Source organism: Oncorhynchus tshawytscha, linkage group LG14 (genome assembly GCF_018296145.1).
Source record: "Oncorhynchus tshawytscha isolate Ot180627B linkage group LG14, Otsh_v2.0, whole genome shotgun sequence".
In the NCBI taxonomy this organism is placed as follows: Eukaryota; Metazoa; Chordata; class Actinopteri; order Salmoniformes; family Salmonidae; genus Oncorhynchus; species Oncorhynchus tshawytscha.
This window is the reverse complement of record NC_056442.1, coordinates 4,911,223-4,927,026: the sequence shown is the minus strand read 5'-3', so window position 1 is coordinate 4,927,026 and position 15,804 is coordinate 4,911,223. Positions and strand designations below refer to the sequence as shown.

The 15,804-nt window shown below is 42.0% G+C and overlaps 2 protein-coding genes across 4 annotated transcripts in view; both read right to left on the bottom strand.

Annotated features, from left to right (window-relative positions):
* Window positions 1–36: 36 nt before the first annotated feature.
* Window positions 37–10,110, bottom strand: LOC112266388 (TLE family member 5). 2 transcript variants are annotated; one of them, XM_024443821.2, is made up of 8 exons: window positions 9,354–10,110; window positions 7,548–7,645; window positions 7,234–7,297; window positions 5,657–5,701; window positions 5,058–5,120; window positions 4,856–4,930; window positions 4,592–4,765; window positions 37–2,995 (listed from the first exon to the last, which is right to left on the bottom strand). In XM_024443821.2, the coding sequence occupies exons 1-8, from the start codon at window positions 9,378–9,380 to the stop codon at window positions 2,909–2,911; spliced, it is 633 nt and encodes a 210-aa protein (XP_024299589.1). In that variant the 5' UTR covers window positions 9,381–10,110; the 3' UTR covers window positions 37–2,908. The 2 variants fall into 2 exon arrangements, with proteins under 2 accessions (XP_024299589.1, XP_024299590.1); XM_024443822.2 differs by having other exon boundaries at window positions 4,592–4,762; window positions 9,354–10,108.
* Window positions 10,111–10,617: 507 nt separating this feature from the next.
* LOC112266387 (guanine nucleotide-binding protein subunit alpha-11) overlaps window positions 10,618–15,804 on the bottom strand; it is a 31,443-nt gene continuing 26,256 nt past the window's right edge. For both annotated transcript variants that reach the window (XM_024443820.2, XM_024443819.2), the window contains exon 7: window positions 10,618–15,760. In XM_024443820.2, coding sequence (XP_024299588.1) covers window positions 15,570–15,760 — 191 coding nt within the window. In that variant the 3' untranslated portion in view covers window positions 10,618–15,569. The remainder of the gene's footprint in view (window positions 15,761–15,804) is intronic.

Sequence of the window (15,804 nt, the reverse complement as noted above, 5' to 3'; positions counted from 1 at the left end):
GCAAACACACAAATACAAAAACCACTAGAAACAGTCTCTCCGTTGAGTCATTTATTTGTAAGGCACCATAGACATTTCCTTACTGCCGAGCGCTTCTTTCAGTCATGTTGTGTAGTCAATGTTTGTTTGGTTGGTTTACATTAGATGTGACTTTTCCCCGCCACATCTCTTCTTTTAAATGAAGTTATAAGTATTGGTTTTTCATAACACAGATGACATACATTATCGCCAAGTACACACTTATGAAGTTTCACATATAACGACAAATTAAAGAGTTTTAAAAATTACATTTACAAAGCTCAACAAGGAGGCAACATTTCCTCAGCATTGTCAAGGGGGCAGGAGAGGAGGGGGGTATTGGGTAGTACCTCTTTCCATAGCACATCACATAATACACACGCTGCACTGACACGTCGTCTTCCATCACACGCATACACACCAAAAGCAGCTTTGAAACATACAAAAATGCTTAAAAAAGTATATATGTATATTGATATATAAATGGGCCCTTCACAACAGAAACACACAAACCATTCATGTCCGAGTTTTGCTCTAAATTCAATCAAACCTGCAATAGCAAAGTTTACAGTGTCTTGGTTTACAAACTACTGCCCGAAAACACACTTCTTATTCTGAAAACTTGAAGCATCTACCTGTGAGGGGAGTCTACCTGGCAGTAGTAGTAGGTTTTTAGGGTCCTGTGATTTTAATTAACCCATTGGGGGGGAATAAAGTCTGTGTAAATACTGGGGTTTGATTGAATACAGCCCTGGGTCTGGTTTGGCTTTGGTGTGGCATTGCTGCCACCTACTGTCCTGGAGAAGAACTAAAACTTATCGCCTTGAATTAGAAAGACAGTTATGCGTCTGAGGGTAGGTAATAGGTTAGTGCGCTACAGCTGTGTTCAACGGTTTGGCATCATGCTCGCTCACCACACATTCTAGCTCCAAGTGCTATGCTAACCAACAGAACGACATATGCAAATGTATTCCTCTCCCTTTCTACCAATAGGATCTGATCTGAATGAGCACATGATTGATGTGAAGTTTAGGTCCCGTTAGATTTAGGCCTCGTCCAGGATCAACCCTTACCCCTCGGACACTTCCTCTGTCTAGGGGGAAGTGCTTAGGGGCTAGGGGTTGATTTGGGACTGGACCATAGACTTGGTCAGTTAAGAGAGTGGACAGACAGGGGCGGGAGGGAGAATACGAAAGGTGGTTGATAAAAATAAAATGTAAGTTTGCGCACACACACACACACTCGCTCTAGCTCCTATGACTTTTACACTCGACTGTCTTATTCAAGTGGCCCTTTCAGAACACTGTCTGTGAGATCAGTGAGCAGAGTTAGCAGTAACTCTGCAGCCAATCAGCAGAGACCTACAGGAGGAAGTCGTCCGTAGACACTGATCAAAGGTCAGTAATGTTTTGATCGTTTAAATCTGAGCTTAAGGGCAACTTCTACTAGGAGAAAAGGAACAGAGGTCAGGGGTTAAAGGGTTAGTGCTAAGATGGGACCAAGTCACAATTTTGCAAGTCTCAAGTTTTAAGCTTTGAGTCAAGTCCCAAGAAATAACGGGCAAGTCTCAAGTCAAGTCCCACAGCTCAGGTCGAGTCAAGTCACAAGTTCCTAATTTTGGGTTTCGAGTCCTCAAGTCAACGGTTAAGTGTTTTATGCCAATTTCATTGCAACTGCAATGATTTAGGACCAACGTGTTTTAAAAACTGAACGCAACGATTCTTTGGGACTGATCCTGATGCAGAGATGGCACCTCAGGTCCCAGAGTGGTTAGTTTCCCCTGGGGTTTGGACCTTTCCCTAATCTGGTAACCTAACCAGGTATAAAGACTTTTTAGGGTATGACAGTCATTAATCAGTTGTAAAATGGTTTTTATATGGACAATGATGTGAGTGGGACCCAAGATTATTATTATTATTTTTACTCCTGGCCCTAGGGAGGATGAAAACCCCTGTCAAACTGCAGCAACCCTGTACTTGTTCACATGAATTATATTTAAAAACTAGACTAACAGGGGTTTCCTCTACAGACACAACAATTGCAATTGGACAATACAACTCACAGGGCTTGCTTTATGCAGGTTTGCATCGTGTAGGCCTCTGCAACTTTAACTCAAAAGTAACTCACACAGTCCATGTAAATCAGTAGTGTTTGATTAATTTCAGTTAATAGTTTTAGATTGAAAAGGTCAAGGCAGCCTAGCCAGTCCAAGTTTGAATTTAGCTTAAACCAAATTTGATCACATTCACATTTTCTCCTAACACAAATAAATGGTCTATAAAATAGGCTACATAACATTACCACCTGGTTGTTATCAGTAGCCTAGTTGATTAGACTGAGAAGTCATATCGTTTTCTTCCCCTACAGTTTAGGTGTAGGCTGCTGTAACATTTCGGGTTAAGAGTTCTTGCTTTTGTTTGTTGGGAGTGATGTGTTATCACGTTTGCTAAATAAATACCGCAGGACAGTGGAGCGCTTGATAAAATGTCAAGTCATAAAATGTCCAAGTCACGTGACTCGAGTCCACATCTCTGGGTTAGAGGTCAGGGTAGTATCTGTTGGCAATGGGTTGTCAGCAGCAATAGTGAACAGAGGAGAGGAAAGGAAAAGAGGAAGGAGTCAGACAGAGGAGACCTGTCCAACAGGCTTGGTGATGAACTGATTTGATGATAATAGAAGATGAAAAAGAAGGATAAGGAAGTGATGGAGTGGAGGCCCAGAGAGTAATTCTAAAGACCTGAACCACGGGGTGACACCTACTGTATGAACACTCAACTCACCACCCCCCTCCCCTTAGCCCTCCCACAGTAGATCCACTCCTGGTTGTCCATCAGTCCAACTTGTCTCACCCTCGCCCCGCTCTCCACTCCTTCCCATCCACGCTCCACCATCAGTCGGACTTGTCTCCGTCCTCTTCCCTCTGTTCTCTCTCTGCTGCGTCTCTGGCCTTGTCTTCTTTAGCCAGCTGGGCCTGAGCCTGGTGGGGAGGAGACCAGAGAACAAAACACAAGGAGTGGAAGAGAGCCGTGAACTGTCATGTGTGGGTTACCTGCTTAGGGGGGCGCGCGCCGGCGCTACCTGCTTAGGGGGGCGCGCGCCGGCGTTACCTGCTTAGGGGGGCGCGCGCCGGCGTCACCCGCTTAGGGGGGCGCGCGCCGGCGTTACCCGCTTAGGGGGGCGCGCGCCGGCGTTACCCGCTTAGGGGGGCGTTACCTGCTTTCTCACCATCTCAGGCACTACATCAACATATGTGAAAATAACGCTATGTTTTGCAGTCAAAAAGACTAGAAAAGAAAGATAAGTCTTTCTAATGACATCAACCAATTCTTAGACAATTTAGTATGGAATGCCTAGTCCTAATTGGTTCCAATTATAAGTAGGCATTCCATGCTAAATTGTCTAAGAATTGGTTGATGTCATTGGAAACACTAATCTTCCTCTGTCTTTTTGACTATAAACATTAAAAAAGCATTATTTTCACATATGGTGGTGTTGGGAAGGAGCTGGAGATGATGAATTTGAAGTTTTTTACATTTCCTTTTAAGTGAGGTTTCCCCACCACAAAGCTAGAATGCTGCCTTGCAAGTATTGGTTCGGCCTTACAATACTTGCAAAACATAAGCTTTCATTCACATTCAAACTCTAACCAGAAGAAAGCTTTTTCCTCATTGTAGGACGTTCTTGTATGCTTCCCGCTGGCAGTGACACTGGCTAGCAGAGCAACGTCGGCGCTAACATCACTATTTGTGCTAGCGAAAGCTTTGTCTTCTTGTGTTGCTGGTGGCTCGACAACCATGGGTTCAGCCACATCAGTATCACTGGTAGACACATCGGGCTCCTGTTGTTGATCTTGTCGCTTAAAGCTGCAATATGTAACTTTTTAGGTAACCTGACCAAATTCACATAGAAATGTGGAGTTATAGACCTGACATTCTCATTGAAAGCAACTCGAAGAAGCGGTAGATCCATTCTATCCCCGGTCTTAAGTTTCTTTTTTGCGTCTTTCATGTTCAGTTTTGTACACCAGCTTCAAAACAGTGAAAATATGTTTGGTTATGGAAAAAATATATTTCATAGAAAATATATTAGATTGTACAATGATTCTGTACACTACTTGCGTGTTTTGTCACAAACTGAAATGAGGCGAACGGTTAACATTTTTGCAACCAAGCAGAGCGATTTCCTCATGGTACACCTTTAAAATAAAATGTGATCCTCTTCATCCTTCTCCTGACAGAAGTGAATGCAGATCCTCTCAAGGTAGCTATTCAAAGGCTTGCGTTTCCAGCCTACTGAGGTAGTTCCAGCCTCGGACTACATTATGCTACGATTGGCTCATTGAGCTGCGTGTTGCATTATGATATTGGTAGTTCTTCGTGTGATTACCAACCATAAAATAGCAGAAATACTACAACCACGGCAATATTGGTTCTGGGGGTATAAGTCCCCACTTGGATACATCACTTTGACCGTTTAGCGCATATTTATTTTTAGTCACATATGCGAGTGAAATGGTCACACTGTAGAGCCCTGTAGGTGTGTGTTGCCGATGGTAGGTGTGTGTGTGTGTTACCTGTGCATGTGCTGCCTGTGAGTGGGAGTGAGAGGCCAGGATGGAGGACAGGGACATCAGTCCGGCGCTGGAGGTTGGGGGGAGGCTGGGAGCAGACAGACCCATGGGGAGAGGGGCCATCGTGGGGAGGCCCAAGCCCTGGAGCTGAGACAACTGGTGCACCTGGAGCTGCTGCTAAACGCACAGACAGATACACATGGTTATATACACACACATATTCATACATGAGTCACATATGCGCGGTTAACACACACACCAGCCTACCCGTATGATAGAGTTCATCTCAGGAGGAGTGACCTGCTTGGCTCTCTCTATGGCCCCTAGGACCTGCTGCTGATGCTGCAACACACACATCCAAACACATTTAACTATTGTACAGAATTAAATAGATTGACATTGTACAGCACGTTGATATGGGATTATGTTATCCTAAGGAAAAGTATGTGTAGAGAGGAGAGTGTAATACCTCTTGAGATAGGTAGGGGAGCACCTGAGCACAGATCCCGTTTAGTCTCTTCACGATCTCAGCCTGGGGAGAAGAGACAGACCGACAGTCAGAATCATAGAGATAGAGGTTTCTAGTGCCCAAAGCCAGTTTTAGCATGGGCAGCGCCATTGAAGACACTCACCATTTTTAAGTAGTTAACTGAGTGGTACTTCCTATGGGTTAAGGAAGGATCACAAAATTCCATTCAGATCATCAGGACGGATCAGCCAATGAATTATACTCGTGAGGAAACATTCCATAACTGCAGGTGGCAGTAAATCGCCAACCTTGGCTTTATACCGTTTCAAACAACAGTCTTGGTGGCCGTGTGCACCTTTTCAGTTTGTTTACCAACTCAGAAGTAGTAGAATAAGAAAATGTACTACTTCAAAATGGAGATGGCCGCAATGGTGCCAATGCTCTCACAGATGCCATAATGGGAAAGATGCAATGTTGCATCCTCTAAAGATCTCTATGGTCAGAATACAACACTGGCTTTACCATACAACACAGTACCAGAGAGAGAGAAGGGGGAAGAGAGAGGGGGGAAAGAGAGTGAGTGAGAGAAAATAAGTTACCTGTTTGTGCATTTCAATGTTCAGTCCATAAGACATCTCGTAGTACTGCAAAAAGAAGATTTGGGAGTTTGTAACACTAACATACTGCAGAATTCCAAATCAATCCCTAGCCCTCAATACACTTGTGTACAGTACCAATCAAAAGTTTGGACACACCTACTCATTCAATGGGTTCTTTATTTTTACGATTCTCTACACTGTAGAATAGTGAAGACATCAAAACTATGAAATAACCCACATGGAATCATGTAGTAACCAAAAAACGGGTTAAACAAATCAAAATATATTCGAGATTCTTCAAAGTAGCCACCCTTTTCTCAACCAGCTTCATGAGGAATGCTTTTCCAATAGTTTCCACATATGCTGAACACCTGTTGGATGGTCCAACTCATCCCAAAACATCTCAATTGGGTTGAGGTCAGGTGATTGTGGAAGCCAGGTCATCTGATGCAGCTCTCCTTCTTGTTCAAATAGCCCTTACACAGCCTGGAGGTGTGTTGGGTCATTATCCTGTTGAAAAACAAAATATAGTCCTACTAAGTGCAAACCAGATGGGATGGCGTATCGCTGCAGAATGCTGTGGTAGACATGCTGGTTAAGTGTGCCTTAAATTCAAAATAAATCGCAGACAATGTCACCAGAGAAGCACCCCCACACCACCTCCTCCGTGCTTCATGCTGGGAACCACACATGCGGAGATCATCCGTTCACCTACTCTGCGTCTCACAAAGACACGGTGGTTGGAACCAAAAATCCCCAAATGGGACTCATCAGTCCAAAGGACAGATTTCCACCGGTCTAATGTTCATTGCTTGTGTTTCTTGGCCCAAGCAAGTCTCTTCTTATTGGTGTCCTTTAGTAGTGTTTTTTTTTGCAGCAATTCGACCATGAAGGGCTGATTCACACAGTTTCCTCTGAACAGTTGATATGGAGATGTGTCTGTACTTGAACTCTGTGAAGCGTTTATTTGGGTTACAATTCCGAGGTGCAGTTAACTCGAATGAAGTTATCCTCCGCAGCAGAGGTAACTCTGGGTATTCTTTTCCTGTGGCCAGTTTCATCACAGTGCTTGATGGTTTTTGTGACTGCACCCGAAGAAACTTTCAAAGTTCTTGAAATTTTCCAGATTGACTGACCTACATGTCTTAAAGTAATGATGGACTGTCATTTCTCTTTTTTCTCTGATTGGCTCAAACGCATTAAGGAAAGAAATTCCATAAAAATTAACATTTAACAAGGCACACCTGTTAATTGAAATGCATTCCAGGTGACTACCAAGAGTGTGCAAAGCTGTCATCAAGGCAAAGGGTGGCTACTTTGAAGAATCTCAAATATATTTTGATTTGTTTAACCCGTTTTTGGTTACTACATGATTCCATGTGTGTTATTTCATAGTTTTGATGTCTTCACTATTATTATTCTACAATGTAGAAAATAGTAAAAATAAAATAAAAACCCTGGAATGAGTAGGTGTCCAAACCTTTGACTGGTACTGTATATCTGAGAGAATTGTAGTAATGGCCAACGTGTATCCTAGGTTGGCTAAAAGTAAAAGAAGAGGTGATGATGTCACTCACCATGATGTAATGACGCTGCATCTCTGACTTCTCACTAGCTAGCTTGTCACACTCCATCTTCAAGCTGATTGGATATATGACAACATTTGGTAAGGAACATGTCTATGTCTATATATATATATATATATATATATATATATATATATATATATATATATATATATATATATATATATATATATATATATATATATATATGAGTGAGTGCATGTTGGAATCTGAGTGCACGCAGTATGTGTGACATGAGTGTTTGTGGGTATGTGTAGGTGGGTATTTTCAGTGTGTGACTGAGCATGTGTGTGTTTCAGTGTTACCTATGGTATTGTGCTTGTAGGAACTGAAACTCGTCCTTGATGCGGTCGCAGGAGTCAGAGGTGGTGAACTTGAGAGGCTGGGAGGACTGGGAGGAAGCCTGGGGGACAACAATAACAAACATACAATAGTCAGAATCCCCAAGACAACAACAACAAACAGTTAGACAATCAACAAGATATCAACAATCAGTGAGAAGCTGCGTTTCCATCCCCTACCCCTCTCACTGACATGTGCATTTCTTCACTCCCCCTGTATGTGGGACTGTATGTTTATCAGAAGGGGCGTACACCTGGGTGTGTGATAGAAAGGGAACAGGCACGGTTTGTGACTGTGTGTGAGACAGATTGGGGTGGTATTGTTTGTTTAGTAACAGAGGGATTGACCTCTGAGATTAACCTTGCAGCATGGTTTTTTTCTAGGCTTTTACTGGGGGCTTGGGGTAATATTAGTGCAGGCTGAGAGGATGTGTGAGTCTGTGAGCATGGTCAGGGTTAGATGAGTTTCCAGAGGTGGCCAACTAACAAGAATGACCCCAGGCTGAGTCAGAGCCATAATCCAGTGTTAAGCTTCTCATCAAGGCCTTACTACTTCAGACTGGTGGAAGGAGGCCACCACCCAAATTACACCAGGGCTCTACAACTACCATCCTGGAGACTTACTGGCTGTGAATGCTTCTGCTCCGGCCCCTACACAAACACACTTGGTTTAGCTAATCAAAGGTCCTCCTGATGAGGTGATTAGTAGGGCTGGAGCAAAAGCCTGCGCATCTAGTAGAGCACACACACTCTCCAGGAGGGGCTGGTCACTACTAGAATTGAGAGAGGACAGGTTTATGCAGGGACAAACCCTGATAGTGTGAACTACAATCCCGGCCTGAGGGGTAGTAGGACGCTAAAGAGAAAGAAGAAGCACAGAAATAGGCTCAACCATAAACTGTGTACATTCTTATTTCCCACCCACTATCATCATTAGCACACTCGTATTAATTTTAAAACCTTTAGGCCTAAATTATATAGCCACAACATCCCGCATATTTCAGTTGGTAGAGCATGGCACTTGCATCGCCAGGGTTGTGGGCTCGATTCCCTGGGCCACACATACATAAAATGTGGGCACGACTAAGTCGCTTTGAATAAAATAGTCTGCTAAATGGTATATTTTATTGTATATTACATCCACTTCTGTAGTGATCCCAAATGGCATAGTGGCTGGAAGTCCTTGAGACTAAAATGTAACCAAGGATCCAAATTAAAGACATCCATTGAATCCTCAATCAAGGGTACCTTTTAATTATTATTGTATGAATTAACTGACTTAATTCCACATGCCCTTAAGGTGTTAGGTTTGACTAAAAAACTGACAAAAAAAAGTTATCTAGCTAGCAACGTTGGCTAGGCTACGTTTTATTAGCACATGTCACTTTACCTAGCTAGCTGAGATATCCCTGTTCAAATATGTCACATTACTAATGAGTGGAAAACGTTTAGTATAGTAATATAGACTGGCTAAAATGTAAAAATCCATTCACAAAACTTAATGAAAACCGCTGTAGTTAGTAATATTGGTTAGCTAACGTTAGCTAGCTAAGTGGGAGCTAGCCTGGAATGTAAACAAATGCCGGGGGCGCGTGACAGACAAGCGATTGAATCCATCATCATCAACAACACAAATGAAAACATACCACGGCCATCGTATATATCCCCCTTTATTCTTACATGGATAAAAGCTTAATTGCTTATGTGGCTAGCTAGAATAGCTCGAATTTAGCTATCATATAGCTAGTTATGCTAACGTTAGCTACTTACCGAGTGTCTTGATTGTGGAAACATCATGTCAATGGATTTATCGGTGTTCCTCAGCAACCAGGATAAAAATATCTAGACCCCGTTTTTGGACAACTATAGCGTCTTCCCTTTATTGTTTTTTAGACAGCTACGTTAATGTTAGCTGGCTATGTGTTTATCTTAACGTTATCTAGGACACCAGTTACCCGGTCTCGCCCCGTGATTGTTTTTTCTCCAACGCTGTTGGCTAGCTAGCGTTGGTTTTGATTTGGTTCCTGGCTAAAAATTAACAAATTGCACCAACAAAGGCTGAACATCAAGACGTGCAAAATTAGATATGGCACCGATTACGAAGAATCTTAAAATAAATCTGGGCTAGGTAGATGTTGACAAAGTCACAGCAATATCCTTTCTTGTTAGCTAACTAACTAGCTAGCAAATCTGAGCCAACGTAAATTTAGGTTGCAGATTTGTATATTGTCCAATTCCTCGTAGATATTCTAGCTACTGTCAAGTGGGGCAATCGTGTCGAAAATCTGTTCTTGAAAAGCGTCTTCAATTCCACAATATGTTAGCTAGCTACCGATAGCTGGCTGGCTAGCTAGCTAATGTCCACACACAAGCCTTCACTAGTAGCTGAAACCACCCCTTGCGCTACAAAATGTACGAGTCATCGATGAGCGGGCGTTGCATGTGATGAGAGAATGAGGTGGCGCTCCGAAGGCCCATTTTAGATGTCAAATGTATAAAATTACAGTTTGCGGAAGTATTGCTGCTGCCGTGTGCCCCCGGTGGAAGGTGTGTAGAACTGTCCTCCGATGATGCACGCAAGTGTGAGATGTGGTGGTTCCCTAACACTCATAACAATAGCCTGCTCATTTAATGTATAATAACCCCATTCCCATAACTTCGGTATCATGATCCTCATAATGTAGATGAAATATGTCCATCACTGATTATTTCTATTCTGAGAAACTCCATCTATTTCACTATCAGAAGTCACAATGACAACTGACAATTCTGAGAGATGACAACATTTCAAAAACACCAAGAGAGGACGGAAAACCTCTGTATAGACCCAAGAGCCATATTGTATAGACATATTGTATGGAACAAGGGCCAGGTCCAGAAACAACCCCTATTGTTCAGAACCATAGGTACTTGAAGGCCTACTTATCAAATCCTCTGAGAACTACAGAAGTGCATAGTGGCTAGAGAAGTGCTTGGGTTGTTTCTAGACATGGAATATGCCAGACTAGTCATGAACCACACACACACAACATCAGCAAGTATACGAACAAATTTATTTAAATTTAAAACAGATACCTTGTCATTATGTTCTCTCTTAGAAGGCGGCGATGATCGTAATAAATCATGTTCATGTTTGAATGAGGATCAGGCAACAGTGGTTGAAACAAATGCATGAAAACATACAACAAAAAAAGAAATATGGCGAGAGTATTGCAAATCAATAATACACCAACCGATCAATCAATAACTGATTTCACCCTTTCATCAAGATCTCTGCATCAGCCAATACATTTTTTCCGAGGCCTCACCTCCCAACACTAAACAATACATGCAATTATATAATTACACAAAAAATGTGTACTTATAGTTTTTGTTAGGGGTGGCGTAGTCGCCACGTGTTTAGGTCTCTGGTGTTCTTAAAAATGGGACCATCCAAGATGGCTGTTCCCTGATGATGATGTCAGCGTTGGCACTTAAGAGAGAGAGAGAGAGAGCCTGGCTCTAGAGAGAGTTGGGTTGGCACACAATATAATACATCATTTACATTTGGGTTACATACAAAATAAAGAAACAAAAACAGCATTGTATATTTTATACACCAACTAAAACATTTAACCCTCAGGTTTCCTTAGATTAAAAAATAAATCAAGTGGTCCTAAATACAATAGTGTTCCGGTAATGTTTTTTTAATCTTACAAAAAAGATTGAAAGGAAATAAGTCAAGCTAAGTTCTCAATATGCACCATGTCCATGTTAATCTGACCAGGTAAAACTCTGGGTCCTAGTTAAAGCCTAGGAAAAACTCTGGGCCCTAATGTGCAGACACTTCAGGAGTGCCAACCAATTAACCCACAGAAAGTGGTAAACAAGAGATGTTTCCTATAAATATAACTGATTAATCACCAAGTCAGATGATTGTAGTTAGGGCTGTTTTCACCCTTCATTGTGGAGGCAGTACAGGAGCCCAAGTGCTTATCTGTTTGCTATGCGAGTTGTATTCAACACATTGTTTGTGGGCAGGTCAACACTGAATTAAATACTGCATGTCATACTTGGATAACATCCTCGAATACTGGCTGCAGTGTGCAGGCTTTAGTTCCAGTACAACACTAACACACTTGGTTCAACTAGTTGCGGTCTAAATCCAAAACCATGATTAGTTCTCAATCAGTTGACTGGGGTGTTAGTGCTGGTATGGAACAAAATCCTGCACAGGTGTGCTAGAGCAGCGTGTTGTGCAGATATGCTTTAACTTGGAATAGCATTTTAACACCTGGTTTACCACCCTGCCTCTACTGTAGGAGTGTCTAATGACAATGTGTAAAATCTCCTCAACAAGCACAAAGCACACCGCCGGATGGTAAAACTAGCAGTAGGACATTAGAAGGAAAGTTCCCCTTAACACTGATCTAAGGTCAGTTTTGCATCCCCCCTAATGGATAAAGGCCCAATGCAGACGTTTTAACTTTTTAAATTTTTTTTATCTCAAAATCAAGTAATTTCTGGGTAACAATTAAGTACCGTACTTTGATTATTTTTGAAGCATTTTGAAGAGTAATTTATCAAGCATGAATTTTGCTAGGACTGTCGAAGTGGTGTGAGTGGCATGGGGAAAACTGAAAACTAGCTGTTATTGGCAGAGAGGTTTGAAACTTTATTTATTGGTTTATTAACTAATTTACTGCATGGTGATATCGAACAGACAAATCAAAACCCCATCCCACCAAAACAGGCAGAAATTTCAGGCGGTCTTTTCAAACAGCTCTTACACTAAAATAGCATTATCACCATTTTCACAAGATTATTCCAACCTCAGTGTGGAAATCTATACAAATCACAGGAAAATCACAATTGACTGCACTGGGTCTTTAAGGTTAGCATTGATGGAGGATAAGCTGATCCAGGATCACACCCCTGATGATAACACATCAAACAGTGAAGTAGGGAACTTGGGGCTTGAGAGATTCCCTCATTCGGAGCTGGAAGCTTGTCTGATCCACTGTTGATCCAGAGAAATAAAAAGTTAAAAAATTAACCTTCTAATGATAGTGTTGGTCATGTATCCTACCACAGCTGTATTCACACACAGTCTTTGTTGAAACAAAAAGATCCCCACAAACACTCATGAGTGAATGGCTTAGTTGACTGTGAACCTAAAACCAGGGGTGCACGACCCAGTGCTTCGAAGTCTGCATTCCTGCTGGTTTTCATTTCTCCCCGGCATTTACTTGATCAACGAATGTTACCAATCGGCTAGGGATTGCAAACACCTGATTTCACAGGTAGAAATCCATTTTTGGTTAGAAGGCAACAGAAAAAAAACACAGCAAAACTGCAGCCCTTGAGGACAGAATGCAACAGTGTACCCTTGTCCTCTACTGCCCATCGCTTTCTAGGATTTGTGAATTCACTCATCGAATTTCCACTCACTTCATGAATTGAAAACCGAATTGAGCCCCGTCTCCCCCATCTGCCTGCCTGTCTGATGCATGGCGATAGCCCTTAATGAGAATAATGAAGAAAAAGTTGCCTGTAGAAAGAGGTTCAAAAGTAGATCTGCAACGTCACTGGTTCTATCAAAGCAAGCCTCGGAACTTGAACTAAAACAACTCAAACCAACGACAACGCAAACTGTGTTTAAATTACAACGACAGAGCAAGCATAGACCGTACTGGTCTCCAATCACTGGTTATAAAAATTCACCTACGTTCATATGGTACATTTCCTATGTATGCAGTTACAGAGCTGTGCCTATTAGAAACCCAAGAGGAGAAATACAAGTTTTCATCAATGAAACGAAACAAAGTGACTTAATGTGAGAAGAAAACCATAGAATTTAACATGGATATAGATAGAATGGCAAAGTACATCTGGAATTGTCTTAAGATAAAAAAAGAAAGAGATTTAGTACATACTATAGTAGACGTTTGTTTTGTTACAGCAGTTTAGACTCAAGTCTAGCCCCGACCGCATTTCAACATGATAGAAACAAAAGCAGTCAAATTCATCAACACCTTCAAACCTGGTTCCATAAATTATTAAATTAAAAAAAAAAAAAAAATCTTTATTTAGTTACTCTTTTAATATCATGTCTTTAGTCAACATATTGTGAATAACTAATCTGCTCTAGTGTTAGTAGGGAGAAGCTGCAGAGGAGAGCCGAGGATCTAGAATGTTCTAAAGGTTCTAGACTAGAAGGCTCCTGATGGTTTAGAACCTCTGTTCTGAGACTGTTCCTTTCCTCTCACTGCAGCCCTCTGTGTGTGTAGTCCTCTTATAATCAACTGATTATCAATCATCAAAGAAATCCAGAATCACAGTATAAATACTAGCAAATTCATAGGAAAACAAAAACAGTACACTATCGAAAAAAAGTGGATTTTCTTTTTTTTGTGTTTTTTTTGCCAAAGATTTTTTGTACCACAGAGTGTTTTTGTACAGGAGCGTTTCTGTGTACATGTATTTACAAACAGAAATATACACAAACAATAACTTTTTGTAGACTTCAGAGTGCGCTGTCCATTTGGGAGGCAGGATCATACGTCCCCCGCTCCCACCAATCAACAACCACCTCTCATCAACAAACAAAAGTGTCTATACAGTAAAAAAAAGTAAACAACGTAAAGCTTCCTGTGTGTCTGGGATAATGGATGCCACCGTATCATTTGTGGGGATGGATTGCCCAGAATCTCCAGAGCACATCTATTTGGGTCGCTGGGCAACTTAACACGTAATGTCATTCTTTCAGACTGATGTACCGTATGCTGATGACATCATCCATTCATGACTCCCTCCCCCTCAGCAACTGTCCAATCAGAACATAGTAGCGAGTATTGGCTGTTCGGTAATATTAATGTAGCGTGTATCAAATAGAACATGGTACTGCGGATGTCAAACGGAAGGTTCCGGTGTATCAGTCAGTATACCAGTGAAGGAGGGAAGCGATGTGATCAAACCTAAACATGAACAACCACAGTCGTCTGTAAAGGATAAAATTAGAGTCAGTTTCTGGTTACCATCTTGTTTTTGTGATATTTTGGCAATTTTGCAAATTTTTTAAATACGAGATTTTGTTTTGTTAACCGCTTCTAAAACTTTTCAAACCACTTCTTAGGTCGTCAGATAGAAGTTGACGTAGCAACAAGTTACTATTATTAAAAACTATTTGTAAAAAAGCTCAGCGATACACATATTTAATCAATTAGCTTTTTCCACTCCTTCTGGTGCTTTCAGTCTTAGTGTATTTTGTCTACATATGTAATTACTTTATAACGTATTTAATTATATATATATTTTTGCGTTTGCAACGATCACTCGGAGTATACATTCATCGATGCGAGGTGCAAACAGAATCCTTGGTCTGACTCCTCATTTGTGTGTGACATCACTTCCTGCTCGGGTCCTAGTGGCTTCCTTTGTTACCTCATCGTCTCCACCCCACTCCCAGTCTTTATCCCCTCCCTTATAGAGTGTAAAACATCACCCTCTCAGATGTTTTTTTGCCTTGCGTTTGGGTCACTCCTTCCACCAAATCAGAGGATGTGATCTCAGGCCAGTTGACTGATGGTTCAAGGGATAAAGACCCACAGTTCACTGACCACACTGGTCCTCTTCCTCACCTTCTCACACACAAACACGCAGACACACACACACACACACACACCCATTGTCCCCTCCCGTAGTCACTGTATACTGCATGGCGTGTGTGTATGTGTGGTATGGAGAAGAGGAGACTGACAAGCTGCTGAGAACGAGGGAGAAGACAGGCTTATGGCAAAAGGGTAGAAAGAGGGAAGGAATGAGAGAGCAAATGGGAGGAGAGATATTGGAAGAGAGGGGTCTTAAAATCGCTGGAGTGAAAAGCAGGAGGGGAAAGATCAACTAGACATGTAGGTGTGTGTAAGCTTCATAGGTGTGTGTGTGTGTGTGTGTAGGCTAAGCTGTGCAACTGGGAAGAGTGTGTGCGTGTGTGTGTGCAAGAGTCTCTCAGACCAGGTTGTATTCTTTGAGGTTGAGCTGCAGGATGGTGTCTTTGACGGCAGCGAAGACGAAGCGGATGTTCTCGGTGTCCGTGGCGCAGGTGAAGTGTGAGTAGATGATCTTGTCGCTATCCGGGTTCAGGTCCACAAACATCTTCAGGATAAACTCCCGGCCCGCCTGGGCATCTCGCTGGGGACCTGGGGCGGCACAGACACGAGCACACACACACAGTCAATCCCGC

Coding starts and splice junctions, on each gene's coding strand:
- LOC112266388 (XM_024443821.2), bottom strand. CDS start 9,380: ATGATGTTTCCACAATCAAGACACTCG. Junction 5,702..7,233: donor TGCAGCGTCATTACATCATG/GTGAGTGACATC, acceptor TTCTTTTTGCAG/TACTACGAGATGTCTTATGG. Junction 2,996..4,591: donor CACAGGCAGCACATGCACAG/GTAACACACACA, acceptor CCTCCCCACCAG/GCTCAGGCCCAGCTGGCTAA.